General features: G+C 46.2%; 4 protein-coding genes across 7 annotated transcripts; 1 reads left to right on the top strand and 3 right to left on the bottom strand.

Annotated features, from left to right (window-relative positions):
* Positions 1-7,688: 7,688 nt before the first annotated feature.
* LOC112895132 (fructokinase-1) lies at positions 7,689-10,494 on the bottom strand. Its single transcript, XM_025963013.1, has 4 exons — positions 9,899-10,494; positions 8,588-8,920; positions 8,265-8,381; positions 7,689-8,146 (listed from the first exon to the last, which is right to left on the bottom strand). The coding sequence occupies exons 1-4, from the start codon at positions 10,289-10,291 to the stop codon at positions 8,018-8,020; spliced, it is 972 nt and encodes a 323-aa protein (XP_025818798.1). The 5' UTR covers positions 10,292-10,494; the 3' UTR covers positions 7,689-8,017.
* A 4,535-nt stretch (positions 10,495-15,029) lies between these two features.
* LOC112894316 (selenoprotein F) lies at positions 15,030-17,776 on the top strand. The gene is made up of 4 exons (XM_025961981.1): positions 15,030-15,368; positions 16,140-16,198; positions 16,671-16,852; positions 17,397-17,776. The coding sequence occupies exons 1-4, from the start codon at positions 15,200-15,202 to the stop codon at positions 17,470-17,472; spliced, it is 486 nt and encodes a 161-aa protein (XP_025817766.1). The 5' UTR covers positions 15,030-15,199; the 3' UTR covers positions 17,473-17,776.
* Positions 17,777-18,097: 321 nt separating this feature from the next.
* Positions 18,098-21,734, bottom strand: LOC112894314. Of its 3 annotated transcripts, XM_025961978.1 has the most exons (9): positions 21,623-21,734; positions 21,270-21,478; positions 20,479-20,550; positions 20,071-20,138; positions 19,670-19,817; positions 19,504-19,587; positions 18,905-18,991; positions 18,498-18,573; positions 18,098-18,398 (listed from the first exon to the last, which is right to left on the bottom strand). In XM_025961978.1, the coding sequence occupies exons 2-8, from the start codon at positions 21,441-21,443 to the stop codon at positions 18,544-18,546; spliced, it is 663 nt and encodes a 220-aa protein (XP_025817763.1). In that variant the 5' UTR covers positions 21,444-21,478; positions 21,623-21,734; the 3' UTR covers positions 18,098-18,398; positions 18,498-18,543. The 3 variants fall into 3 exon arrangements, with proteins under 3 accessions (XP_025817763.1, XP_025817764.1, XP_025817765.1); XM_025961979.1 differs by lacking the exon at positions 18,498-18,573 and having other exon boundaries at positions 21,623-21,726; XM_025961980.1 differs by lacking the exon at positions 21,623-21,734 and having other exon boundaries at positions 21,270-21,616.
* A 2,056-nt stretch (positions 21,735-23,790) lies between these two features.
* LOC112891676 lies at positions 23,791-25,857 on the bottom strand. 2 transcript variants are annotated; one of them, XM_025958596.1, is made up of 8 exons: positions 25,664-25,857; positions 25,471-25,538; positions 25,322-25,392; positions 25,089-25,186; positions 24,881-24,989; positions 24,694-24,707; positions 24,198-24,299; positions 23,791-24,105 (listed from the first exon to the last, which is right to left on the bottom strand). In XM_025958596.1, exons 1-8 carry the CDS (start codon positions 25,724-25,726, stop codon positions 23,944-23,946), a joined length of 687 nt encoding a protein of 228 aa, XP_025814381.1. In that variant the 5' UTR covers positions 25,727-25,857; the 3' UTR covers positions 23,791-23,943. The 2 variants fall into 2 exon arrangements, with proteins under 2 accessions (XP_025814381.1, XP_025814382.1); XM_025958597.1 differs by having other exon boundaries at positions 25,325-25,392; positions 25,664-25,856.
* Positions 25,858-26,217: the final 360 nt, after the last annotated feature.

The following is a 26,217-nucleotide window of genomic DNA, read 5'->3' as shown; positions in this document are numbered from 1 at the left end:
GCTGCCCCCTCGCCTGTCAGAATCGCACCCAACAGTGGCAGCCTAGCACCACTGTTGGGTAACACTGACAGCAGTCACTGTGCCTGCAGGACGGCACACGACTGTATCCGGGTAGTGGATACGTTATCTTCCCAACCGAGAAGGCTGTGATAAGGGACTGGAGGAGGAGATCTCCATATCATATAAGAGTAGGTCTCTGTTCGCCGGGCCCACCTGTCGGGGTTCCGCACAGTGTAAGCACCTCCCTTGAACTATAAAAGGGAGAGTGTACTCGTTAGAAGACAGGGTTCACAAGGTCCAATCTTTGGCTCTAGTTCAGGCTAAGTTTCATCCAGAGCTTGCACAATCAATACAACTCCCAAGTGGACGTAGGGTGTTACGCCCCGGCGGCCCAAACCACTCTAAAATCCCTGCACCCTTCCTACGTTCATCTGTCTATCGATCGAGCGCTCCTAAATCTCCTCCAAACCCATCCTTAACTAGGATTAGGCGGGTGCATTTCGCCACCCGGCTAAAAATTTCCTCCGACAGTATGTGTCTGTATTGTATTAGAAAAAAATTATATGTGCTGGAACATCATAATATATATATATATATATATATATATATATATATATATATATATATATATATATATATATATATATATATATATATATAGTTGCATGTAGCAGCAGGGTCGAAAATGCCTAGCGCCCAGGGATGATCTACTTCTTTCGAGGGCTTATTGCTTCTGCTCCATAGACATGCTAGGTAAATTAATTATAAAATTAATTGCATAAATGGAGAATAATTCGCGAGATGAATTCATTAAACCTAGTTAGGGTGTGTTCGTTTCACCCCTCTAAAGCCCGAAACATCTAAACTTTAGAGGTTCGGCACCGAACAGCCCCTCTGATCCGGCCTCTGATAAGACTGTGATTTTTTTAGAGGGAGCGAACCCTCTAAAATTTTTAGAGGCCTATAATGGGAAGGGAACACACCCTTAGTCCATGATTTGGTAATATTGTGCTACACTAAATATGTGCTAATAATGGATTGATTAGGCTTAATAGATTTGTATCATGAATTAGTCTCCATTTATGCAATTAGTTTTATAGTTAACTCATACTTAGTCTCTTTAATTGATATCCAAACATCCAATACGATCCGGACTTATAACCGGCGGGATATCAGATGACGTCCCATCTCGAAGCCAATCGACGGCGCGGATCTATCACGAGCTGATCTGAACCTCCCTTGGTTGGTCACTACTCACGATCGATCTCGAGATCGAACAACACTGGTGGTAGCTGGTACAGTAGGTACTATATATGTGAGTGATCTGCAGGCCAAGGTAAATGAAACGCAAATTGGCTTACGTGCGGAATCTAGGTTGAGATCCAATTATTGGATCAGATGAGGTTAGATTAGGAGGTGGACGTACGCGCTCATCAGCGATGCGATTTGCCACGCGACGCACGAGCCTTGGGTGTCGGGACGTGCTGTCGTCCTCATCACTTTGCGCGGCGGGCAGGGCATCCATCATCATCTCCCCGCAGCCACCAGCTGGGCGTGCTTCAGTGTTGCTGTGCCAATCAAGTGGCTATGGTGTAAAACAAAACCAAAAAAAAACAAGCGCAAAAAGCTGCTCGTGGATCACACACGATCGCGTCGCTATTAGCTGGTCGTGAACCACGCTCGCCGCCCTGCATGCGCTTTTTTTTATATAATCCGTGACGGGTCTAGTTCATACATCATACGCTCCGCAGCTACGGCCTTTCGATTTTGAGCTGTTTTTCGACGTATAATTATCCCGACCTGATCTTCATCAAGCAAAGCATGTGAGCTAAACTTGGTCTTGTATTTTCAGGCCAAGAGAAACGAAGTGCAAATCGGCCTTGTTTTGTCGCGACATGTATGCAGATATATTAGTTAATCTCGATCTGGCGACGATCAGATTAGATTAGATTAGATTAGGAGGTGGGACGTCCTATAGCTCGTAGCTGGCCAGCCATGCGATTTGCCACGCGACGCACGAGATGTGTGCAGTGGATATCTTCGTCGTGACTCGATGGGGGCGGGGGCGGGGGCGGGCACACGCCACGCTGTCGCCCTCATCATGTATGCCACGTCGCCCCCGCTACGTGGACTCCCGCCGCGTCGATCGGTCAGGCATGTTCTCCCATGATCATGGCACCGTTGCAGCCTTGCAGGCGAGGCGTCCGAGCCGGTGGACGGGATCATCATCGCTGGCGGTGAGAGTGTGAGTGAGACGCGCGGACAGGACTCCTCTGCAGTTCTGCCCCCTCACTGACGTGTGGGCCGGGCCCGCACGGAGTGACCCAACTGCAGGGGGCAGTACTGGTTCCGAGACGCGCGGCCGGCTAACACCTGGGGCCGGGGAGCTAGCTGCCTTTCACGTCACAGTAGTCACCAGTACGTGTTGCTAATCTGTGTCAAATGGTCAAAAGGGTGTATATATAATAAGAAAAACAAGTGCGCATGCAAGGCTGCTCGTGAATCACGGCTTCACGCCTCCTGCTAAATACATGCCTATAATTGCGTCGTTAGAGCTAGCATCTCCAAATCCACCAATTGCTATTACCCTCGCTCCCTCCCCCCTCCCCGTCCCGCGTCGCTCAACTTGGGGGGCCGTCCGCCTCCCCTCCCCAGACCACCTCCGGTGGCTGCTACCGCGGCCGGCAACCGTCCAAGGGGCAGCGGCGGTCCGCGGCTAAGCCGAAGTCGCCTTAGCTCGCGTCCTCCCCTCCTCCCTTCTTCCTCCCCCCACTTTCCTCCTCCCGGCTTCCAAACTAGCCCTTGACATCGCCTTGCCGCTGGCCGTCAGGGTCCGGATCCGGCCTCGGCCTCGCCGGATCTGGGCCCTGGGTCGGATCTAGCCGCTCCCGGTGGGGTCGCACCCTCCCCCACCCCCGTCAGCCCTACCTCCGGTGGCTCGGGCGGCCGCGTCACCCGTGCCTCCGGTGGCCACGCCGCCGCTGCCGCTCGCCCCGGGTGCCATGCCTCCAGTGGCTCTGGTGGCCGAGGGCTGTGGCCGCCGCCGCCGCCGCCTGCCCCGGGGTGATGTGCCTCGGGTGGGCAGGGGACCGTGGCCGCGCCGCCGCTCTCGGGTGGTTCTAGGCCCGTGGCCGCAGCCGCTGCCAAACCTATGGTGCTATGCCTCGATGGCTTGGTTGGGCGTGGGCCTGTGGCCGCGCCATCGCCGCTTTCAGGAGGCTGGGGGCCCGTGGCCGTGTCGCCACTCGCCCTAGGGCGGGCCTCCTCGCGCCGTCCTCGTGGGGGCTGGTGGCTGACCGCCGGCCTTCGGCATGGGTATCAGCCTCCTTTCACCTGCCTAGGTGGTCGGTCTATGCTCCCCGTTGGCTGCCCCTTCTGGTTGCAGTCTGGGCGGGGTGCCAGCCGGCGGGTTCTCCTATGTTTGGCGGCGTTTGTTGACCTTCGGCTCTGAGTTGGGAATGGGGTGGAAGCGAAATCCATGGGTCTGCTTGCGGCCCAATGACGGTGACGCCCTCGGGCGCCGTTTACCTTCGTGAAGCCTTCATTCTTTCCCTTATTCCCTCCTCTCCGACGAGCTTTCCGGATGAAAATCTAGACTAAGTTGGTCGGACGACGATGGCGTCTGTAGCATCGCTCCCTCCTTGGAGGCATCGTCTTAGAAGCTTTGCTGGTGGCGATTGTTAGAACTAATCTTGATTAGTTATATATGCATGTGCACATTTTGTTTTGTAGTCTTGCAATTGAGAAGCTACCCTACCCGGCTAATAAGCACTCTGAATGGAATAAAATGGAGAATATGGGGAAGACGGCTGAGCCAAAGCCCAACTAGCCTCAGCCCGATCACTGGGCCGAGCTTTGGGCCCACTTAAGCTAAGTGTAACGCCAACCTTGTTTTTCTTTCTAGGCAACAATAACAACACTGGAAACAGACAACTCGGACCCAGGCCATCATCATGGATCTGAGGGGCCGTTTTGGATCCTCATTTTAGAGAAATGAATTGAAACCTATCTAATAAACTAGGCTAATTAGCTTAAAATTTAACATCCCCACCACTTTCTAATCATTTTTCAAAGTTTAGATATTTTTCAAAGTTAGATATAAGTCTATCCCAAATTCATAGGGTGAAATATGAAAATTGGTTGTATGCACCACCAAGATATATTTCTATTCTCTAACTTATAGCACGCTTTTTGGGCTTACTCCTCTATAGTAGAAATATAGCACATAAGTATCTGCCCAGTAATAGTATACAAGTATATTCCGTATATAATTATATTAGCTTAACAAATTTATGTTTAAATTATAATTATTAAAATGTAATTTAATTCCAAGGTTCCGTACAGGGGCCAAGGAAAAATGTGGAAATAGTGCGTGGCGCAGGCCTTCCTCCTCTCCATTTCAGTAGCTTGGGATTGGGCTCGCAGGCAATTCTTCATTTCGAAAGCTTCTGATTTTGTTTGAAAATCTGCACGATCAGAGCTTTGAATTGTTTAATTTTTTTTACCATGGTTCCTCAGATGGGATCATGGGACACGACGACTCAGCTCAGCTCAGCTGCGGCTGCGGCTGTCTAACGGCGATCCACTTGCCACGTGTGCGTGATCGTCGACAACCAGAAGCATTTTACAGTGCAAAAGCTTCCTGATCGATCCATCATTGATCCATCGGCGCCTTTCTGTGCACATGCATATGATTGCATATATACATGTTGCACAGACGCATTACACCTGGACCACACACTGCTGGGTGGCCGGGGACCTTGATCCTGTACTTATCTTGCTGGGATCAATCGTGCATGTCAGCATGTGAAGTAGATGCACGTCTAGGTTTTCTTTAACCTGATCCTGCTCTTTAGTCTTTACTGAATGCAAGGCCAATTGGGACTCTGCAGCAGATTACCAGTGCAACAACCACATGATCTTCAATCAGTTGCCTTCCAGTTTGAAGAACCAGATGTCTAAGTGCACTGAAGGACGATAGTCAGCTTCAGATTCAGTTGATGCTGACCCTGCTGGTCCCGGCCGGTCCTCGAGTGCTTTTGAGCTTTAAGTATAACTATCATATCGTAACGTTCTTCTTTGTTAGTTCTTTATGTGCATTGCATGACTCAATCAACTATAGTGCTTTCAGTCAGTTTCAGACTGCCTAGTGCCCCCCTGCTTAAACTCTGAAAGTCTGAACACATGTAGCACTATGGGCTTCCATCGGAAATAATTCTGTATAGGGCGGCTAAGACAAGGAATCATTCAGACAGTTGAGCTTCCAAGCTCCAATAATCTTACTTGAACTTTTATCTGCTACTCCCCAAGCTGACGTGCAGGATCAACACACCGTCACACCCATGAGGCCATGACAATAACAGAGTGTGGCATGCATGAACCAACAGTGTAGGTCCGAGGCTACAATCTACATCCAGAATGCTGCATGAGAAAAAAGAAGAGTATTCTTGGACACCGTACAAGATCTACTTGTTCTGCGAACCTTAGTTTGCAGTTCTCCTCTATGATCCTACTTGAGGCCAAACAAGGTGACATTGAGCACGGATCCCTCATGGAAATACTCACCTTGCACGACATTCTCAATGAGGCAATATCTGCTGTCACCCATGTAGGTAAGAGTTGGCCTGGTTTCACCTCCTCTTCCTTGCTACGGAATAGAAGGCGTTTCCTTCCCACCAACAAGCAGCACGCCTGCCAAGGTAGGAGCGGAGCCCACCATCATGCCGGCAGCACGGGTACATAAAAGCTTTTAAGCTCTTGTGAGGAAACGTAGCACATTTTTCCTTTTTTCTTCCTATAATCTATAATCCATATAGTGTACTATAAATACACATTTGACATGCCTTTTAAAAGGATTCAACAATTTTTAAAACATTTGATTCAACAACTTTCAATCTAATTGAAACATTTCATAATAAAATATTGACCTGGTACGTCAACATTTTGATGTCACTATATCATTATTATAGATAAACTAGTTTCATATTTTATACATATCATATTTCAAAAATTTAAAATTAAAGCTTGGTTCAACAATCTATGAAAGCTAAATCAACATTTTAGAGAAATAACTTATCCAAAATATTGAACTACTTCTTTCAAAATGTTGACTTTTCAATATTGGATCTCATTACGCTAGATTAATTCTCAATAAGTCAGTGGTTCAAACGGATTCAAAAGTAGATTTATAATTTCAAATATTGGAATAAAAAGATCACCAACATGCACGGTCGGGTATCTTCCTTGGTTCCCGCGCCAGGAGAATCTCCGCCAGCAAACATGTGCTGGTGGCCGCACAACGGGAGCACCGGCTGCAGCAGTACAGATGGTTGCTGCGTTACATTTGTGCCGTACGATGTTGTCGGCACGAATCTCCAACGGTGGAAGGTGTATAAGAAAAAATCTTCAAGGATCTTCAAGAAAAAATCGCGCGAGCTGCAAAGCAAGGTGGGCAGGGGAAGAAGACGACGGTGCCAGATGGGCCTGGCCGTATTCTTCCATCGATGGGCCAAGTGAGGCCTCTGTGTGAGCCCATCAGCCGTATCCGTATTCTGACAAGCGAGCTCCGAGCTGGAGTTGGGTCCACGGGCGGTCCATCGCGGTGTCGCTGAAAGTTCTCGTCACGAGCTAGCTAGCAGAGCTAGGGAGAACCGGATGCGCCAGGGGTTACAGAAAGTGACGTGGACTCCGCGCCGAATGATGAAGGCTACCCCCACGGCTCTGGACGGGATGCTCGCGCGAAGGTGGCGTTGACATGTCACTTCTTGTCACTGACGAGACGGCAGCGGCACCCAATGTCCCAACACGTCTTGAAAAGAAAGCAGCGGATGATTAGAAACGGCAAGCGAGACGACGGCTGCTGCGATGCTGATTTTGTTGTTTCCCTTCTCTCGCTGCCTGTTGATCATTCGCGTGACAGCGACCATTCCGGCTTGCCGGATGCTTGCTGTACGTGTGTGGTGGTGGATACACATACACTGACGGAGATGCGGACACCATCCTGTAGGAATTCGGGTTTTCTTTTCTGACGGTCTGATGAACGAGCTTCAGAAAATGTTTTTAACCTTCGATAATCTTTGTGGTGCTGCGAGTTGTCAGCTTCTGTGCCACAAAGATAGCTGTGCTCTTAATATTATTACAAGCGGAGCAAGACAAGTCAGGCTTGGGCACACTGAAATAATAAGACAACCATCTTCTTCGCTGAAACCGACTGAAAGAGGTCGTGCATGACAATGAGGCGTTTCATCAAACAAAACATCAACCGGACGAGAAAACAGAGTATGTAAGAGCCATATTTTGAACAAAAAGCTACCTTCGCTTATTGCACATCATAATTTATTTTTTTGGCAGCTTCTTCTGCCACGTTTAAGGCTCTTTACAGGAGTTTGCTTTGGATCTTTGCCTTGAGCAAACAACGGAACAGCAATCATATGGGGCACCCTTGCAAATGCAGGGTATATTCCACAGGTCACAGGTGACAGGTCATGCCAGAACCAAAGAACTCAGGCCTCCAGTTGATCACATGTTGTGTAATAATTTCTCTAAACCCCAAAGGCGCAAACTAAACAACAGGACAGTTACAGATCTATTATAAACAGAGCTGATCAATGAAGCCCCAGTTACACAATAACCATTCGGCAGATGCCAGTGTCCTCTGTCTGAGCTATCTATATAAACTGAAACATCTCTTATCCGGAGCAAATATCACATTGCATATGGAACCCCAAAGGAAATTCATACACCACTGGAACAAGAATTCAACGAAATTTTGAAGGAAAAAAAATGCTACAATTATGAATTCATTACTTGACCGTATCAAATGCACTGTGATATAAAAGGCTCTGCTTATTGCAAGTAGAATTCTAGAACTAGAAACAAAACACCCTTTCAAGAAGGGAAGTAGGGCAAACAAAAAGGGCTGGTGTCTCGGAGCACCCGCTTTTCTTCCGATCGATATCAGCATACAATACAATTTGCAGAAGTCGAAGCTAGTGAAAACCATAGCAAACAGGGTGACCTATGCCTTCGCTATTAGCTGCAAGACCTCAGTTTCAGCAGGCAGTGACGGGATCGCCCCTTTCTTCGTGGTGGTGATTGCTCCACACGCATTGGCGAATTTAATCGCCTCCTCAAGCTTCTTCTGATCCTGTACAACCAGCAGACATCAAATTTCAGTGACATGGTAAAACTGAGAACTGAAAGGCCAACTTGACATGTAGAACCGATGTTTTCTTAGTTCAATAAACAAATTTCTGGCAACTTACTTGTAGAGAGGATGGATCTTGGACGATCTTTCGGAGCAGAGCACCAACGAATGCATCACCTGCACCTGTTGTATCAACTTGCTGTACTTTGAAGGAAGGGACAGCTCCACGGAAATCCTGCAATCAGGTATGGCGAAACTGTGAGTATCAGCTCCAGAAGAAATCCTCAAGTCACAATGTGCAAGTTATATACTAATAAAAGTGTACACTTTGCCTTTTGGATCTGTCTTTGGCAAAGACAGGACATAGTGAAGTTGGATGTGAGAAGTCCATGAACATTCAGCATAAATAACCATTTTCATAAGGTGGTAGCTAGCACATACCCTGGCATAGTACTTGCATCCTTGATCTCCAAGAGTCACCAGGAGCAGCTTCATGGTAGGCCGCCACAGCTTCATGACAACATCATCCTCCACTGAGTCAATGCCTGTCAAGAACTCAAGCTCGACTTCGCTGACCTTGACAATGTCTGCCTGGTCCCAGATACTCAAGATCTTGGTGCGGGCCTCCTCACGGGATGGCCACAATGCCTCCCTCAGGTTTGGGTCATAAGAGAGCAGTGCACCGGCCTCTTTGGCAATCTCCATCGCACGGAGATGTGCTGACCGGCAAGGCTCAGCAATCAAGCTTATTGATCCGTAGTGAAAGACTGCAGCCTGAACAAATTACACCTTATGAGAATTTACCCAGATGGGGGTGGGGAATGGACACTGTGATTATGCATGTTCGTTGCAAGTTAAAAGTGTTGGATACTCAGAGTAAGATAGCATGGATGCAGATATTTTCCAGTAAAATCTACAAAAGGTGCACATTTTTAACCATATTTGAAATAAGCATGAATGCATTGAACCATCTAACAGCACCTCCTGATACGTGATAATTCTCGGTTTAATTCACAAAAAAAAATTGGAATTCTGTTTAGCAAATTGACATATGAAACAAGCTGTCTGGCAATGCACACTTGTGCATTTATGTCTTAGTACGAGCACACGAAGCACACAAATGTTTTCAAAAGGTTCAATGAATACGGGCAAAAGCTGGAGTACGTGATATCAGTTGAAATGCCCACAATTATTGACCCACTAGAAAGAAACAAAATTCCAAGCAGATTCCATTAATACACGGCAAGGCCGATGATTTCCACAAGGCCAGCTCACGCCGATGGATCCAAGAACAACGGGTTTGACTAGTTTCATAACGGCTCTCCTTTGGGTTACTTATTTGTCTCCCCCAATTTTTAGGATGAATCACAGAAGCCACATGACCAGATCCAGAAAAGAACAATTCGCCAACTAGAACGCACAACAAGATCCGACCAAAACCAGCAACGAGGGCGCCCACTTTCCGCCAGGAATCTTTGGATTCCCCGGGAAGATTCAACATCAAAGCGCCCGAATTAGACGACACGAAAAAGGGTTTGCCTTTAGCGTGATAAACAAGAACAGGCCCAGGAAAAATTACAGGCGCCGCAACCTAAGCCGCACGCGAAATCAGCGCAAGAAACCTATCGGTCGCGTCCCAGATCCGAAGATCGAAATCGAGGAATGGGCGGAATGATTCTACCATACTCGACGGGATCGATCAGGTTGTCCGCACGGGATCGCCAGGAGGGGAGGGGGCAGGCTCTTACTCACCCTCTTGATGAGCTCGACGTTGAGCTCGGCGGCGGTGAGGAGCATGTCGGCGCTGGGGTTGCGGTAGAACATGAACTCGCGCTCCCCGTCGGCGCGCAGGGTGACGAAGGCGAGCGCGGTGCGCGCGCCCGCGTCGAAGACGACGCCGCCGTCGTCGACGCCGTTGTCGCGGAGGATGGCCGCGAGCATGCGGCCGAACTCGTCGTCGCCGAGCTTGCCGACGAAGGCGGCCCCGCCGCCGAGGCGCGAGACGGCGATGGCGACGTTGGCTGGCGCGCCCCCGGGGGCCTTGAGGAAGGCCGGCGCCTCCGCGAGCGACACCCCCGCCACCGTCGGCACGAAGTCTATCAGCATCTCCCCGAAACTCACCACCAGCTCCCGCCCGCCAGCCATTGCCCCCCAACAACACAGCGCACGGACGCAGAGGGGTGGAAAGAGAGGGGGAGGAGGGTGGGCGCGTGTGGGGAATTTTCTGGTGAGGTGGCGAGGCGGCGTGTTATATAGAGGAGGCAGGGGGGGTTGGTTGCTCGGGGTGGAGGCGCGGCGAGGAGGAGATGGTGGTGCGCGGCCGCAGCCGTGTTGGGCTCTGCAGGGTAGCGTCGCGAGGGGTGGTGTCGACGGCTGCTCTGCTTCGACGCTTAATCCTAGTTTTTCCATATATGAAACAGGATGGATGTGATTTTCAATGGTTAATTAAAGCAGAATGAGATTGATGTGAAGATTGAAATGTAGAAATCGACCGCAAAAGAGTTGCACCAATTAGTTGTATCTTTGGTCTATTTCTTGTCTGTGTTCTTGACTATATAGCAGTATGGCTAGTGATTCAACCATTTCCACCTTACTTTTATTTAGGTGGTTTCCATCCTTTGCCATTCATGAAGCAACTGGGCTCCAGCTCATCGCGGAGTCCAATCTAGCTGGGTCTGACGTGTTGTTGGCGACGGACTACCACTGCAGGTTAAAAGGAGAGAACTCGTGCACCTGTGCCCACCCACCGCGACGTAAGACAGAAGAATGGGGGAAGCCGCCAAGGCTTCATCACGTTCCCATCCGCACGAGCCCCCTCCCCTCCCCTGAGTTGTTTCGTGACTGGACCTGCGCGGCAATGAGCTAAGGGATCTTAATTGGATGGATCAACTAAAGATGATTATGTTTCCGTGCACTCTTTTTTTATCAAGCATGCCTCTACGATTATATTACGTTGATTGCCCTGGCCATTTCAATGAGTAAGCAAGCATGCGGAAGAGCAATTTTCAGGACTGTTCATTTACTGCGTTGGTTGTCCGTGCTCCCTGATTGAACTTACTTTTATCTGACGGTTTCACAGTATTTGCTTCCATAGACCATGCGCCTCGTGAGACGCTGACGGGGTACGGTTGGTCGGTTGCCGTGGAGTTCTTGGTTTTCCCATTGAACATCTGCAACAACAATGCTGCCTAGCCAGCTAGAGCATGAAACCATTAGCCGTTACACGTTGGATGGATCATCAGCAACCATTGGTTTGGAGATATTATTAAGCATGAGATTATGATGGGAATGGAAAGAAAACTTGCATAGCTCTAGCTAGGTGGTACTATAATTCAAGCGTATCCAGTGATGTGCTGTCCAGTTGAAAATCTAGACATCATTTTGAACACAATGACAATTTTTTTCAGAAAATGTAGAGAGGAAATTCCAATATTCAACTCCCCCTAACTTCACCTAGCTAGAGGGTCCGCGTCCAGCAGTCGGTGTCGGTGGTCAGTGATTCAACCCTCACAGTCTGTTCAGAACGTGCTCGAAGACAAGCAGTGGATCCAGCCCCATCCGAGCAAAAGTGCAAAGGGGCAGCCGGTATTACCCTGGCAAGGAGGGAAGAAGTTGTCCGGCCTGCATGTGGTGCTGATGGGCAATCTAGTAGTATGATTCTGTTCTCACCTCGTCACCCCATGGTGCTGCCAATTGTAAAGCAGCATTAGCAACAAGAAACAACAGGCCATTAGCGTTTGTTCAAACTGAAGAACACATTTAGATTAGCTGGACTGGACACATAAGATGGTGATGATGAGCTAGTGTCGAATTCACTTTGCATGTGTCTTCTCTAGCTAAGCGCATACATGTTTTCAGGAAAGTTGTATACTCTCTTTTCTATCTATTCAGAGTTCAGGTTGTGATGTTCCGTTTCTTTTCTATCCAATTCAGAGTTCAGGTTGTGCACTTGTGCTCTTCCGCCCGTGAATGGAATGGAACATGCCGTGATGGGCCAAGCACTGCTGCTTTTCTGCAGGAACTTATCCCTTATTCCCTTGTGGGCGGTGACGCTGACCGCCGAGAGCACGGGTTAGGACTAGGACTTCCGTTCCAGGTGAGCCAGCCAAGTTGGGCTCCGATATATATGCAGGAGCTGCTTTTCTACGGTCCATCCACGGATAGGATTCTGCCATTCTGGTAGTATGGTCTCCAAGTCTAGCAGGCACCGGTTCGATTCTATCCGCTCCAGCTTTTGCCAATTGAAAGTGAGGCTTCAAACTTTCAGAAACTAGGGCTACATCCATGTCATCGTCGCGGCATCCACCATGGCACCATCTGTATATGAAAGGTCAGTTACCTGATCCTTCAGAAAAGAAAGGTCAGTTACCTGAATCTGACATGCCGTGTTGGGTATGTGCTGAAGCCTGAGAACTGTGAGCACATACAGGCGCCGGCTGCCAATCTGTCAAAGGATCAAATGCTGTGTGTTCAAGGGGGAAGCCGAGCAGGCGTGCATGGACTTGCTTCTTCGTATTTTCAGGCTGACCTGACCGACGGCGGCTTCGTCTCGCCACTTTCTTTGACGAACCGGCGGGCAGCGCGGGTGACGTTGTTTCCAGGGCTGATCTGCCTGACGACGATACCAGGAAAAGAAACCCAAACAGCTAGCGGCGGCTAAAAAAAAGTAGCTGGGGTGCTGAATCTTGCGAGGAGAGCTTTAGAGATCTTCAGGGATGGGAACTCTGACTTGGCCTGCGTGCACCGACACATGAAAGCGAGAGCTCGAATTCCCTGCTGTTCTTGAGCTATCGTCATCATCATGAGACCAAGATGCAATCACCGGCAATAATCAATGGTTAGCCGACAGGATTAAACTAACTAATATGCGTGCGTGCGAAAAGCCACCGCCGATCGCAATATTTTAGTTCTAGCCGTCCTGCGCCCCGGTTCCGGCACCACCGGCCCGCATGTTCCTCGAAACGCCGGAGTATACGGCAGACCAGGGGGCCTTGCCATTCAGAACCCGGCCGGCCGCCCACACGGCTGCTTCTGCTCTGCTGCTCTGCCTGCTTGGAGACTTGGAGTAGTAGAGCATGTGGTTTTCAGAGTTCAGGAATCAGGAGGAAGGATGGTGCCTGCCGCCCGGCCGACCGCCGAGGGCGTAGCCTTCGCCTCACATGCCAGTACCGCAACGCAACCCAGCAAGCCGATTGAGAGCCATGTGGATCGCAACATGGCAGATGCCTCAGGCAGTGAGGCATTGCAGTCTTGCAGTTGCAGAGCAGGACATGGTTCGCTGCCGCTGCCGGTTCTTGTAACCAACAGAGCACCAGTGATCGTGTTGGCTGCAAGCCTGCAACTTGTAATTCTGGCTGCGAAGATGGCTCAGCGATAAGAAATGAACCGGTGAAGGTAGTATAAGATTTCTAACTTGTTCAGATTTGTGCAGTACACACGCAAATTTTGGAGAGCACTGTCTGAAGATGGCTTGGCTTCAGAGTTCCAGACTTCAGAAGATACTGTACACTTCCGAGCTGCAATTACTCGGCTGGGCTACGTGAGCCAAGCCAGGTTGCTGCATCTTGCAGAAATGGCCCATATAGGCGGCCCGCTTTTCCATCCGGAACCGGGCCTCTTTCGGAAAATAGGGAAGAGCGAGAGGAATTTTTTTTAAAAAAGGGTTAAAAAAAATTTTAAATTCGAAAAAGGGGTGCCGATTTGGAAAATTTCTAAAAATGGGTACTTCCCGCCCATCCAACGGGCGGGAGGCGTGGGGCCGGAGGTTCCCGCCCATCCAACGGGCGGGAGGGGCCTGTTCGCAAATAAGAAAAAAATTTATTCGCGAAGAGGGACCTCCCGCCCAACCAACGGGCGGGAGGTCCCTTTTCGCGAATAAGAAACTTTTCTTATTCGCGAACAGGCCCCTCCCGCGGCGGCAAAGGCATCCCGCCCGCCCAACGGGCGGGATGTTCTCTTTTTCTTATTTTTGGTCGAATTTATATTTTATAAACTATTTAAAATTCATATTTTTTTCAAATACAAGAATTATTTGCCATACTCTTTTGTATACATATAAATTTTTTTAAAAAAATCAATAACAATATTACTCTGCTTCTCATTACTCATGCAGATCGATCTGATCCACTGCACGGAGGTCGAAGCTGCATCTCAGATCACGTTGTTTGACCGTGGAGTACGTGTACCGGAGGCACAGTACAAAGAGAGCTTTCGTCGGATTCATGGTAACTTGACGCGAGCGTTACGTGCACTGGCGTGTTGCAGAGATGACGAGGGGGCCTCCAGTTCATCTCATGCGTCCGCCCACGTATACACAGCTGGCCCATCGACCTCTGCAGCATCGCACGCAGCGTCCAGCGGTACTGCCGCATGTTCGAGCTGTAAGTCCTTTATAATTATCATTTCGATCAACTTTGATTTACATGACTAATTTCGTATAATTTACACAACTTTGATTTACACGAGAGTATGGTGAATAAAAATTTTGTATTTGAAAAAATATGAATTTTAAGTAGTTTATAAAATATAAATTCGAATAAAAAATAAGAAAAGGGCACATCCCGCCCGTTGGGCGGGCGGGATGCCTTTGCCGCCGCGGGAGGGGCCTGTTCGCGAATAAGAAAAGTTTCTTATTCGCGAAAAGGGACCTCCCGCCCAACCATTGGGCGGGAGGTCCCTCTTCGCGAATAAATTTTTTTTCTTATTTGCGAACAGGCCCCTCCCGCCCGTTGGATGGGCGGGAACCTCCGGCCCCACGCCTCCCGCCCGTTGGATGGGCGGGAAGTACCCATTTTTAGAAATTTTCCAAATCGGCACCCCTTTTTCGAATTTAAAATTTTTTTTAACCCTTTTTTAAAAAAAATTCAGAGCGAGAGCGGGGGAAGCCCGGAAAGAGCGGGGGAAGCCCGGAAAGAGCGAGAGCGCCGGCTCTGTCGCTGCTAGTCGTCGTCTTCCTCGTCGACTCGTCGCGGTGCGGTGGTGGTGGTGCTTGCGGCAGCTCAGGTCCAGGCCATACGTTGGTGGGGGGCGACCAAGGCGGGGGCGAGACGAGAGATGGATCGATCTCTCCCCGTAGCGGCGGTCGTCGCGGTGGTGCTCATGTGTTGCTCCGGCATCTGCCTCGGCGAGCGGCTAGGAGCCAGGGAGTGCGAGGACCTGGGCTTCACCGGCCTGGCCCTCTGCTCCGACTGCAACGCCCTCTCCGAGTTCGTCAAGGACCAAGGTACGGGCGTGTTCTGGCCTGGAGCTGCTCTTCAGGCGTTACTGATAGGATCTGCGATCCGGAGTGTGAATTCTGCTAAGGTGATCTGGATCAGGATGCCCTCCGCGTGGCTTCCTGCCGGGAGCGCTAATCCAGAGAAACCTAATTAGGATTTACGACAGTAAGATAGGATTTCGATTTTAGACCAATGTCAACTGAATTTAGAATCTAAAAGCACGATAAGATATTATGATGTATACTGAGTATTGCATATGCTAGATTTCCACATGATCATTTGTTCATTGAATCTGAGGATAAATTTACTTTATTACGACTGTAACTGGTTATAAAACTGTGCATCGATTTGGTTTCTGGGGTTTTGGGATGCTTTATGAATTGAAGAAACCATTCCTGTTCTAATTGGACAGGAGAAATCTGAATTTTTCCCATAGCTCAGCATTTGTAGATCAGTGTGGTGTTGGTAATGGAGGCTCACTGTGTGGGTCTGTTGTTTTGATTGGTCTCTCTAGGAGCATTTGAACCAGTGTTACTCAGATGCTGGTGAACCATAATTTACCTTCCTACAAAAGACCACCTATGATTGGAAAGATAATTCATTTTTCCAACGCAACCCTTAATTTGTAGGGTTGTACTTTATCAAGTTTGTCCCTTGCTTTCTCGGATAAAATGCATTGTTCAGTTGAGGATTAAATCACTGTATATTGGCAAAGCAACAAATGTGTTATGCCATATAACTGTTTCCAATCTGAACAGCATTTCGTTTTTCTGCAGAGCTGGTGGACGATTGTCGGAAATGTTGCACTGAGGATTCAGATGATTCAATCAGCAAGGTATAAACTATGAATTCCATAAATCTCTGCAAGAAAGACAACCGCTTTACCCTTCAGTTTGCTATGCTGGCCTTTCTTAGTCTTGGATTTATAGTTCTCTTTGTGCTTAATTTCTTACAGTTGATTCGCTGTAAGGACCAACTGTTTTACAAAGCCTGCTATGCTGGCCTTTCTTAGTCTTTGGATCTATAATTCTCTTTGTGATTAATTTCTTACAATTGATTTATGTGAATAACAGTTAGATCTTATAGGAATAGCTAGTCATGTACCATTTTTTAAAAGGGGTATGGCTATTTATGCTAGAATCATGAGACATATCTAGGCAACTTGAAGGTTAGAGGTCCTGAATGGCGGGTAAACAAGACTTCATAGATGTTTTTAGGATGAGCATGAGTGCTAGAAGTTCCATAAATACTAGCCCTTTATTCCCCTGATGTAGCATCTGACTGGTGTTTGCTATTGTCTATTGTAGCTCACATTCTCTGGTGCAATTATTGAGGTGTGCATGAGAAAGCTGGTGTTTTATCCAGAAGTTGTTGGCTTCCTCGAAGAGGATAAAGATGACTTCCCTTATGTGGAAGCCCGTTATTCCTATGGTTCTCCACCAAAGCTCATAATGCTTGACAACAAGGGAGAACATAAGGAGACCATAAGGCAAGTTGACTGAACTAAAGTCTAAACCTCTAGTTATCTGGAAAAGTGATGAAGATTCTTGGATTTTTCTTGCAAATGCTATAATAACTTTCTGACTGGAATATTTTCATATCATTCTGTCAAATTCTTAATCCATCACACAGTGACACTTATATGTTGTCTTCCCATCATCCTTCTTCATGCAGTCATGCCGTATAGTTCATGTAATAATCTGATGGCTGATACAATACGCAACTATATGCTGGATGCATTTGTGCATTCATGCCACTTGCTATTTGAATATATAGTTTTGTGGACAGAAAAATGCTTACTTTACTGGTATTTGAGTGCTTTATGGAGCTGCTGTTGTATGCTAAGGTCATTGCTTACGTAGCCTGAATTTTCTCTTGTCACACCATTCATCTGAAGATAATAGCTGTTTGCTGTTGTACTAATTAATTTGGCATATTTCTTTATGTGTACCGAGCATACATAATGTATGGTAGAAACATCCCATTTGTTAATTGGTTCATTTAATAATCTAAGACGAATCTGAAATTTGCAGGATCGACAACTGGAAGCGGGAGCACATTCGGCAGTTTCTCAAGGAGAAAGTGAAGCCGGTGAAATCAGACAGCTGAATTCCTGCCATAACATGTTGACGTTTCAGTAAACCCTATGGAATTTGGTACTTTGCTAGCAAAATCGCAGCTGATATATGTACCAAATTCTGTGTGACATCTGTACACCTCAAAATGTTTGTACAATAAGCCTCTGTAGTGTTACTTCTGGCATACTTGTATCCTGTTCCTATTATAGTCAGGTAGCTGGGCAACTGGCACCGTGATTCATGAAAATTAGTTGATGTAGTACTAGTTGTTTTCCCGGAGCTTTATAACTCAATGAAGAGGGTAAAAGAATCCAAAAATTCTTTGGGCATATGCATTTCCACATTTGGTCCCATGAACTGTTCCTCTCTATTGATACAAAGGCACACAATCTCAGGCCCAAAGCTGAACCATTCCAATCTGAACAGTATTTGGTTTCCAATCTGAACCGTTTCAGGAACCACTGGACTCGTATTACATTTTAAACTGTCTGCACCATGGAAATTAGGAGCCATCCTCAGTTCATCACAAATCTGCGAACGGTGCAAGCATAAACTGTGTGCAATAGAGAAGGGAAGCGCCCCTACGCTTTCGATTCTGCTCGTCTGAGAAGAGAAGCGCTCCTATGTTTTCGATTCTACTCGTCTGAACTCTGAACTGGTGGGCGGTCATTGCTTGTTCTTTATTCGCAATAGAAATGTGTGAGGTTACATGTTTTGCAGCTGTAAAAAGGCCTTGTTCTCGTATGTACAGTTGAGCTTCACGAGGGCTGTTCTCGCTACATCGCGTCCTAAACCGCCTACGTTTTCAGGGGAGAAACCAAATGCTTCGCAGTGGCTCCAAGCAACGGGAAGCGTTACTTTGCAAGCTCCCATCTTGGTTACTTGGTAGCCTGGTGCCAAGATGGTGTTTCAGTTGGTACGTCTGGTGTTCTTCAAGGTTCTGATAAGTCCCTATACCTGTAGAGAGAACCAGCACAACAAGTTAGACAGCCTTCTTTTTCGGATATATTGCACATGTATGTCTACAAATAAACAGTAACTTGCATCTTCACGTACAGCAGAAAGCAGTGACTGGATTTTGAATGGAACCAGAGGGTTTCAATCAAGCAGCACCGGATTGAAGTGAATAGTCCTTAGGAACGTTAGAAGGCAGTTTTTAGTGAGGGTTACAGGTAAAACTTGGAGAAAACATTTCATGCAAATAGATCTAACTGATAGAATAATGTTGAAGGTAACTTGATAAATACAATGCAGTTCCTTCTTTCTCGGATTTGTATTTTGGAAGATTTTCTTACGACGTATATAAGATGGCTTCATGTAGCGTCTCACATTTCAGATATGCAAATGTTCATATACCCACTACCCTAAGTCATAAAAGCCCAAGTTCACAAGCCCAGCAGCTTTTACTAGATTTGGAAGTTGGAACAGGTTGGTCATATATGTATCTGGGAAAGGAAGTATACCTGTCTTCGTCTCCGGTGTTGCAAAGCATAGCAAGAACGTGCTATCACATAACAGGGAAGAAAGAATCCCGCAAACTGAAGAGTTGCCTGAAATAAGGAAAAAGATTTAGTGTCCTGCATAAATAGTGTACATGGAAAATGAAAAATCCAATCCCACTATGGACTGAGCAACAAATGCAGAAGCGGATTGTGATCAGTTAAGAACAAATCAAGCTGACTCAGACTTCCAACAAATGTGTAATCAAATGCCGAGCAGGGTCCCTTGCTAATGAAATTTATCTCGAGTATTTGCTATACTCAGCAGTGCAATTTATGTCGAGTATAATGCTGCATTGTGCTATCAATAGTTTTCAGAAATATGCTACAATAGAACAGATAACATAATCTTAGCAGGCCATGTTAATAGCATACTGGAGCATCTTAACAGAAGCTGACCAAAATCATCTTAACAGGACATGTTAATTGTTAATATTAACAGGAGCTGACCAAATCATCTTAACAGGACATGATACTCCAACAGAAGCTGACCAAATCATCTTAACAGGACATGTTAATTGTTAATATTAAATGTGATAATGAAATAGGTCTGTCGAACTCACACTGAACAGCACTGTTGCATCTTGTAGCATGCTAACGTCCCTCACAATTACAATTACATGGCGCACAAGCAAAAGGAACATCAACTGCAATAAAGTCGATATTAGATTCCATCTTCCACAACAACTAAGAAAAAAAGTTTATGAATAATGGGCTTCTTTGACGTACAATTAAAGCAATGGTTCGGCAGCATGTAACACCACTAGAACTTGTGGATACACAATCCTCAAATTCAGCTTGCAGCAGCTGCTGCTCTGCGATGGCAATAGCTAAAAAATGAGAATCATGAGTATCGATTCTTCCAACCCAGTTTTGCCTGTTAATACATAAAAGCCGTGGATTCAGAATAATCACAATGATATCCAGAAACTGGAGCGCAAACATCTGCTCTTCTATTGAAAAATTAGGGTAAACAACTATTCTTCTTTAACTGCAGATGAAATGATAAGATCACATTCCGCAAGCCGCTCCACAGAAATAGCTGATTTCAACAATTTCTTTTTATTTTGAAAGAATTGATTAGTGCAAAACTGATCAAAGCATAAATAATTGTTGTATCCCATGAGTACCTAAGATCCATGTCCATTTCATCTGAACAGCATTTGGGTGGAGGGAGGACATAATTTGGTGAGTAAATCTGCAGGCAGATTAAAAGAACAAATATGAAAATTTCTTCAGCAATTACAGCAAAAATAAGAAACATATAATTCCCCCCCCCCCATTTTCCTTGTTTCTTCTGCAAAGCAGATGCCCTGAAAGTGGATCGCTCATAAACATACTAGATCTACTCATCTACACCTACCAAAATCAAGTAGCAGGATAGACAAAGGCTGCAAAGGTCAAAGTCGCGTGGCATTATCTAGAAATGATATGCTACATGGCATTTTTTTTTCGAGAAGGGAAGTTTTGCTACACGGCATAAACAGAAAAGAAAAATGGAAAGTGTGGTCTTGTAACAGAATAACAGAAACACTCACCTGGTTGCAGATTTCACATGTAATGTTCCCCTTCTTGTTGCACCATCTCTGTATGCATTTCCTGTGGGCGAACTGCACACAACCAACAACAATAGGTAAACATACCATTAACATTTCCTTCAACAGGTACAACTAAGTCACGAGTAGAACAACATCAAGGAGAAAATAAGTTTATTGGACAGCTGAAAATGGGGCTATATATATTAGGATAAGGATGATCTAGCGATTGACAATTTGGATAAGGAGAGAATATTGTAATGTTTCCAGCAACAAAAACGCTCTCTCTAGATTTCATTCAATCATGAGGATACTGTTTAGATAAACCAAACACTGGCAGAGCATCTTGCAAATACGAAGGCCAAATGAACAGATGAAACATTGTAAGACTATTTAACTTTGGTTGACGCGAAAAAACAATCCACTTAATAGAACTTCGGTGCTCCTAGAGTGCCAACCCTAGAGCTATCAGAGGTGTTCACAATAAAGAACACTAAGATAATTCAACAAAAACAAGGAAGCAGGATGAGCATAGCATCAAGCCATCAACATAAACAAAATAAATTTTCTAAATAAAAACGTAGTGACCAGAAGGAATGGTAAATAGAACTTCAAGCATAGCAGAAATTGCATCTTAAAATCTACCCAGCTCCATGAAGAATATATAAAACAAAAACCATAATTTTACTTCGAAATTACCAACCACTGCTCTTTAACTCACCTCGGTTCCTCGACATCCAGGCAAAGAAGGGAAACTTGCACAGAGGGAGAGAGAAACAGAGCAGAGCGCTCACCTTGAGCGTGCCAGTGCAGGCGCAGGGTGAGTCCATGGCGTCCTCCTCGCCCTCCTCCTGGCATATCCGGCACTCAATAACCCCCTTGCCGTCCACCCCCACGCCGACCTCCACCTCTACGTGGCCCTCGCCGACGGAGCAGCCATCGCCGGCAACCTTCTCGGTGCGCGCCATCTCCCACGAAGCTTTTCTTGGAGCAGGTGGTGAGTCTGAGAACGAGCCAAAAGGCGGGGCCTTTTAGCTCTGGGGAGACCAACAACTCCAAGAACAAGAAGAGGGAAGAGGGGAGAAGAAATATATTAAAATGGGATAGCTTGCCCTTTTTATTATCCTAATATTCCAAGCTATTTTACCATTTCTGCAGTTCTTTCTGCTCCATGCTTTGCAGTTCGTTTGTTTATTTATGGGGTCCAATGATGAGTGAGTGATTGGGTTTGTGGGGTAAGTGGAGAATGGATAGCTTCCACTCATGGCTCCTGCTAGTGGGTATGAGTTGATACTGACACGCTAATACTGAAAAATCTTCTTCTTTAATACTGAAAATTATTTTTATTCTTTATTCCGAAGAGAATACTGATACGGCATTGTGTTGATTGCAAGCTTTCCGGTCCCTCTTGTGACTGTGTTAACTCTGGGCAGGCACTAGGCAGGTGGTGTGAATAAAACGCCTTTTCTTTTGTTCTTCCTGATGTCATGACTGTACAGTTTGTTTTGCCTTTCTGTTTTGTTTTATATTTTCCTGCTTTTTTTTTTGGCTTGTTTCATCATCCATGCCGTGTGGTTAGGTGATGAAGGGTTCGCCGTGTTGCTTGTGAGTATTTGTCAAACATCTCCTGTATATATGTATAAACTTGATTAGAAGCAAACATACTTTTTGTTTATTGAAATTGGATTTTTGTTGGAACTATGGGGTTAAAATGTAAATATAACGGTACAAATGCTTGTAAAAGCACGGTAGCTTGATCCCTGAAGCAATATAAATGGTACTTGCTTTGCTAACCAAAATGTCCATCACTATAATGGTGCTTAAGACATATCGTGTTGCATATTAAGTACATCAACGAATAAGAGTGTACGCATTGGCTACCTTTGTCGTGGACACATATGGTTCTATCGTACTTTTGAATTTTGATCATGTTGGAAAGCTTGCTTTTCCTTTTCCTTTCTAAATAAAAGAACCTACACTCGAAGATATATTGGATCAATTCACAATGAAATCACCCTTCAACGAATATGTTTTCTTTTCCAAAAATGAATCTGGAAAAAATGCAATCATCTGCCTCTAAAGGCTACTCCTATGTACTAAAATTAATCGTAGTCAATGGTAGCGCATGCCTTCTTCTCTGGGAGCCTTAACTTTTGTGTTGGCAAGATTTGATGTGTGTACTTGGGTGGTTAAACCACCACGGTATTCGATTTCAACGAGAGGTTGCTGTACCTTTGAGGACTGCGACTGGTCACCCTCTACAACTAAACACCGTTGCCATTGATTCTAGGCTAGCTTGTATGTCACAATTTTGTGCAGATATTTCTGCACCCACTTCTTTTATTTTGGGGGGGAAAAATGCAGCTACTCGTATAATGATTCGTCTGAATCGATGATGATTTCTAGTACGTTGGTACCTAATCTGCCTTGGCTAATTTGTCTCCCAAATCATCAATACAATTATTTACTTAAAAATGATATAAACAAGAAGAAAGAGCACAGGTTAGGGGGTTGAGAACCCAATGCATGCTAGAATCATTCTCTAATAAGCAAAGTGTCTGCATTCACAATGCTTCAAAAATTGTACTATATAAGATTCCTGACAGCTGGGTTGGTGTGGTTCTAAGCCCTGCTCAGACAAAAAAAAAAGGAAAGATCGTACATGCTGACATGCTGTGGATTTTGTTTCCAAACATCATAGTAACTATTTGTGATTCAGCGATTCTGTTGGTTGGGAGATTGAAGGTGCCACTATTCATTAAAATAATTGTACTGGAAGCCTGACAGGAATATAGAGAAAAAGGTGGTAGTCCAAATCATCACACAGGTCCTGAGTCCAATCATCTCTCTTAATGAAATGACTTCTTTCTGGTATAATGATGTGGCTACTATCCATGAAGTGAACATTTCAACACTGAAATATTAGTGTCAGGAAGTTGCGAAACACTGTCAAGACAGGGAATTCTTATGGACCATGGAATCAGAGTTGCTGATGTTTTAGGTTCTTTTTCTGCATCCAGAATATATGCAGCTCATTTTCACTGAAAAAAAGAGGAATAATATGTGCAGTTGGCAGGTCACTGGTGATGTGGGGGAGTGTGAACCTTGGGAGGCGGGGGGCACCCCGAATGATTTGATCGGGTAGTTGGAAGCCAAGGTGTCAACGGATGATACTCCAGACAAAGTGGATAAGATTTCGTTATAGCGTGCTGCAAGCTGGAGCTGCAGTATCTCATTGCTGGCATGGGCCTCCCCATGCACAGTTTCTTCAGTTCTAATGATATCTGCTACAGGTTCTGAAGCATGTGTGTTCTGTGTGTTCATGTTAAGTGCGGCTATTCATATCTTCAGAAATGTTTCAGTTGCAACTTGCAAGATCAAAACAGTTGCAACGACTTTCCAATTAGTACATTCATAAGAGATAGCACATGGGAGTGATAAATGTATGCAGGGGATAGCCAGTTCTTTCTACTCTGAGGAATCAGATTGCTCCTCTGAATCCTCATCCTCATCAGACTTCTCTAGCTGCAGGATAACATTGAACCCAAACGCAGAACCCGGTTTGAACAACGACTCCATCTCGCTTTCGGTCTGGGTCGTCTTGATCTCTGGGTTCACCTTGAGGTTTTCCTGAATCAGTAGCAAGTCAGTGTTATAACTACCAGGCTACCAATATACTACACAGGATTAATTTTGCAAAGTGTTATCTGAATTGCATTCACCTTCTTGATAAATTCTTCGATGGTGATGCTCAGTATCTCCTGAAGGACGAACTTGGTGACCCGGCTTTTGCCGAGCATCTGCAGGAGGATGCTGCTGGGTATCTGAAGACAGCAACATCATTAGCTGTGTTCGGTGGTTGCTGAAGGACTAGAGACAACAAGGTTCTGCTGTGCAAGCTTGGGATTGCACTTTTTGTCAGGCCGTATCAGTAGTTGATCTCAATTAGTAGCCGACACTAGCGGTTGAAATCTAGTTGCCAACAGCTGCTTGTACTCGTGTTTGATTGAGAAGTTGATTGAAACGATAGTGTGTACTTTTGTTTCAGAAAAATGGGACGGGGTATCTTAAAGAACATCTCATGCTTTGAAGATTGATAAAACGGTCTTCAATGGTTTTGCACTGGGGAACTTCAAGTGAATGCATGCGTGAGACAAAAGGGAAACCGTGCAATTAAAAGGTGAGGTACAGGAAAAACTGCGGTTTGCAGGCACTTACATTTGATGTTTTCCCTACAAACAGCCAACAAATGTCCATGCAGATGAAGCAGAAAAAATATCAGAAGTTTGAATTACTTCGTGAAAGCAAATATAACATGATTCTTGTAAGAAAACATGAGCGCAAATGTCAAGCAAGAGTGTCATCATATTAAGAGAGATTATGAGGCGCTAATGAGCATCAGTACCTCCCTTGGATTTTCTGAAACCAGGAACTGGCGGTGCATCACGAGCCAAGAATGTCAGAGCTTCATCAAAAACCTTTTGTGTTGCCTTCCCAGGCAACTGCACTCGTACCTGCATACAAAAAAGAATTGACATGGCCGGATCAAATTGAAAGATTCAGCTGCAGGTATGGACGGCTTTAACATGGCTGAACCGAGTTGGCCAGCTCACATTGATCGTTTCATCTTCGCGAGACACGATGGACGTCTTGACGTTCTCCAGCGACAGGTCGCTCTTCCTCTCGGCCTCAGTGATCGACGAGTCCCGACCTGCGTGCAGTTCTTGAAGACATCAGCAATGTCTGAAACTCTGAACAGTAAGGTCGGAATAGTTGTCTGAACGTTGCGGAACCAATCAGACGATATGATGCTTCTGCATTGTACGCAGTAGCAGAAATCGCATACCACCTGATCCAACAGCAGACACCGGCTGGAATGTGTTCCTCAAACCCGTTCCTCCACTGGAAACAAGCAACCTGTGAAAGCAAGCCTGAACACTGAAGACCGAAACTCTGGAAGTGACAAGCTACAATGGGGGAAGAAGTTCAGTTTACCCCTGCGCGGGTATCCGGCACTTGCAGGCACCGTATATTTTGATGTGAGCACGGACTGGATCGTTCACCTGAGGGTTGAGAATGCCAAGATGAGTGCCCGCGGCGTAGGGCTAGTGCAATTGCTGGAAGTAATCAACAGGGCAGGTGATGAACTGAACCTTCACGAGGGAGAGGGAGAGAGCGAGAGTGGGACCTGAAAGTAGCCGTGGCATCTTGGCCTCGACTGAAGCTTGGGGAGGGTCGCGGCCGAGGCCATGGAGGTGACTCCCACAGCCCCGCTGCCCGTCCAGTTTCAGCCGGCCGGAGTTGGGGAGGCTTCAGAGCTGGAGGAAGACGTCGGAGAAATTGGAGCCAGAAAATGCCATCCAAAATTATCCGCAACTGCAAGCCTCCTTGCCACGTTGTGTCTGTCTCTTTGGGTTGGGCTGCGTTTACTGCTTTGCATGGGCCTCATATGAGCGATTGTTTTTCTGGGCTATATTCCAGAGGCCGATGCATCTCCTCACCCTACTACTACATTACTACTACAATCATCACTATAAATGAGCCTCGTGTCGGCCCATTGCCGAATGCTGCGTGCCACCGTGGCTCGACTCTCCAGTCTACACCGACCGTCGATACGTCCGGTCTATAAATAGTACAATTATACCGTCAGCTATTTGACTTTGTGCTGGCTGGCTGTAGGCTGTATAGCTGCTGGCAGCACCGCAAATGTTAGGGGTCACGCGCGCTACTACGAGTAAACGC

The sequence above is a fragment of the Panicum hallii genome, chromosome 5, assembly GCF_002211085.1.
Source record: "Panicum hallii strain FIL2 chromosome 5, PHallii_v3.1, whole genome shotgun sequence".
NCBI classification, from domain to species: domain Eukaryota; kingdom Viridiplantae; phylum Streptophyta; class Magnoliopsida; order Poales; family Poaceae; genus Panicum; species Panicum hallii.
This window is presented reverse-complemented; position numbering and strand designations above follow the sequence as displayed.

Bases quoted from the DNA above. Each gene is read 5' to 3' on its own strand.
- LOC112894316 (XM_025961981.1), top strand. From the start codon at position 15,200: ATGGATCGATCTCTCCCCGTAGCGGCGGTCGTCGCGGTGGTGCTCATG. The intron at 15,369-16,139 runs GTACGGGCGTGT...GTTTTTCTGCAG, and splicing joins CGAGTTCGTCAAGGACCAAG to AGCTGGTGGACGATTGTCGG. The intron at 16,199-16,670 runs GTATAAACTATG...TGTCTATTGTAG, and splicing joins CAGATGATTCAATCAGCAAG to CTCACATTCTCTGGTGCAAT.
- LOC112895132 (XM_025963013.1), bottom strand. From the start codon at position 10,291: ATGGCTGGCGGGCGGGAGCTGGTGGTGAGTTTCGGGGAGATGCTGATA. The intron at 8,921-9,898 runs GTGAGTAAGAGC...TAATTTGTTCAG, and splicing joins ACGTCGAGCTCATCAAGAGG to GCTGCAGTCTTTCACTACGG. The intron at 8,382-8,587 runs GTATGTGCTAGC...ACCTGATTGCAG, and splicing joins GATGCAAGTACTATGCCAGG to GATTTCCGTGGAGCTGTCCC.
- LOC112894314 (XM_025961978.1), bottom strand. From the start codon at position 21,443: ATGGCGCGCACCGAGAAGGTTGCCGGCGATGGCTGCTCCGTCGGCGAG. The intron at 19,818-20,070 runs GTACTCATGGGA...ATGTATTAACAG, and splicing joins GAAATGGACATGGATCTTAG to GCAAAACTGGGTTGGAAGAA. The intron at 19,588-19,669 runs GTACGTCAAAGA...ACTTTATTGCAG, and splicing joins GCCGAACCATTGCTTTAATT to TTGATGTTCCTTTTGCTTGT.
- LOC112891676 (XM_025958596.1), bottom strand. From the start codon at position 25,726: ATGGCCTCGGCCGCGACCCTCCCCAAGCTTCAGTCGAGGCCAAGATGC. The intron at 25,539-25,663 runs GTCCCACTCTCG...CTCAACCCTCAG, and splicing joins GATGCCACGGCTACTTTCAG to GTGAACGATCCAGTCCGTGC. The intron at 24,990-25,088 runs GTGAGCTGGCCA...TTTTGTATGCAG, and splicing joins GCGAAGATGAAACGATCAAT to GTACGAGTGCAGTTGCCTGG.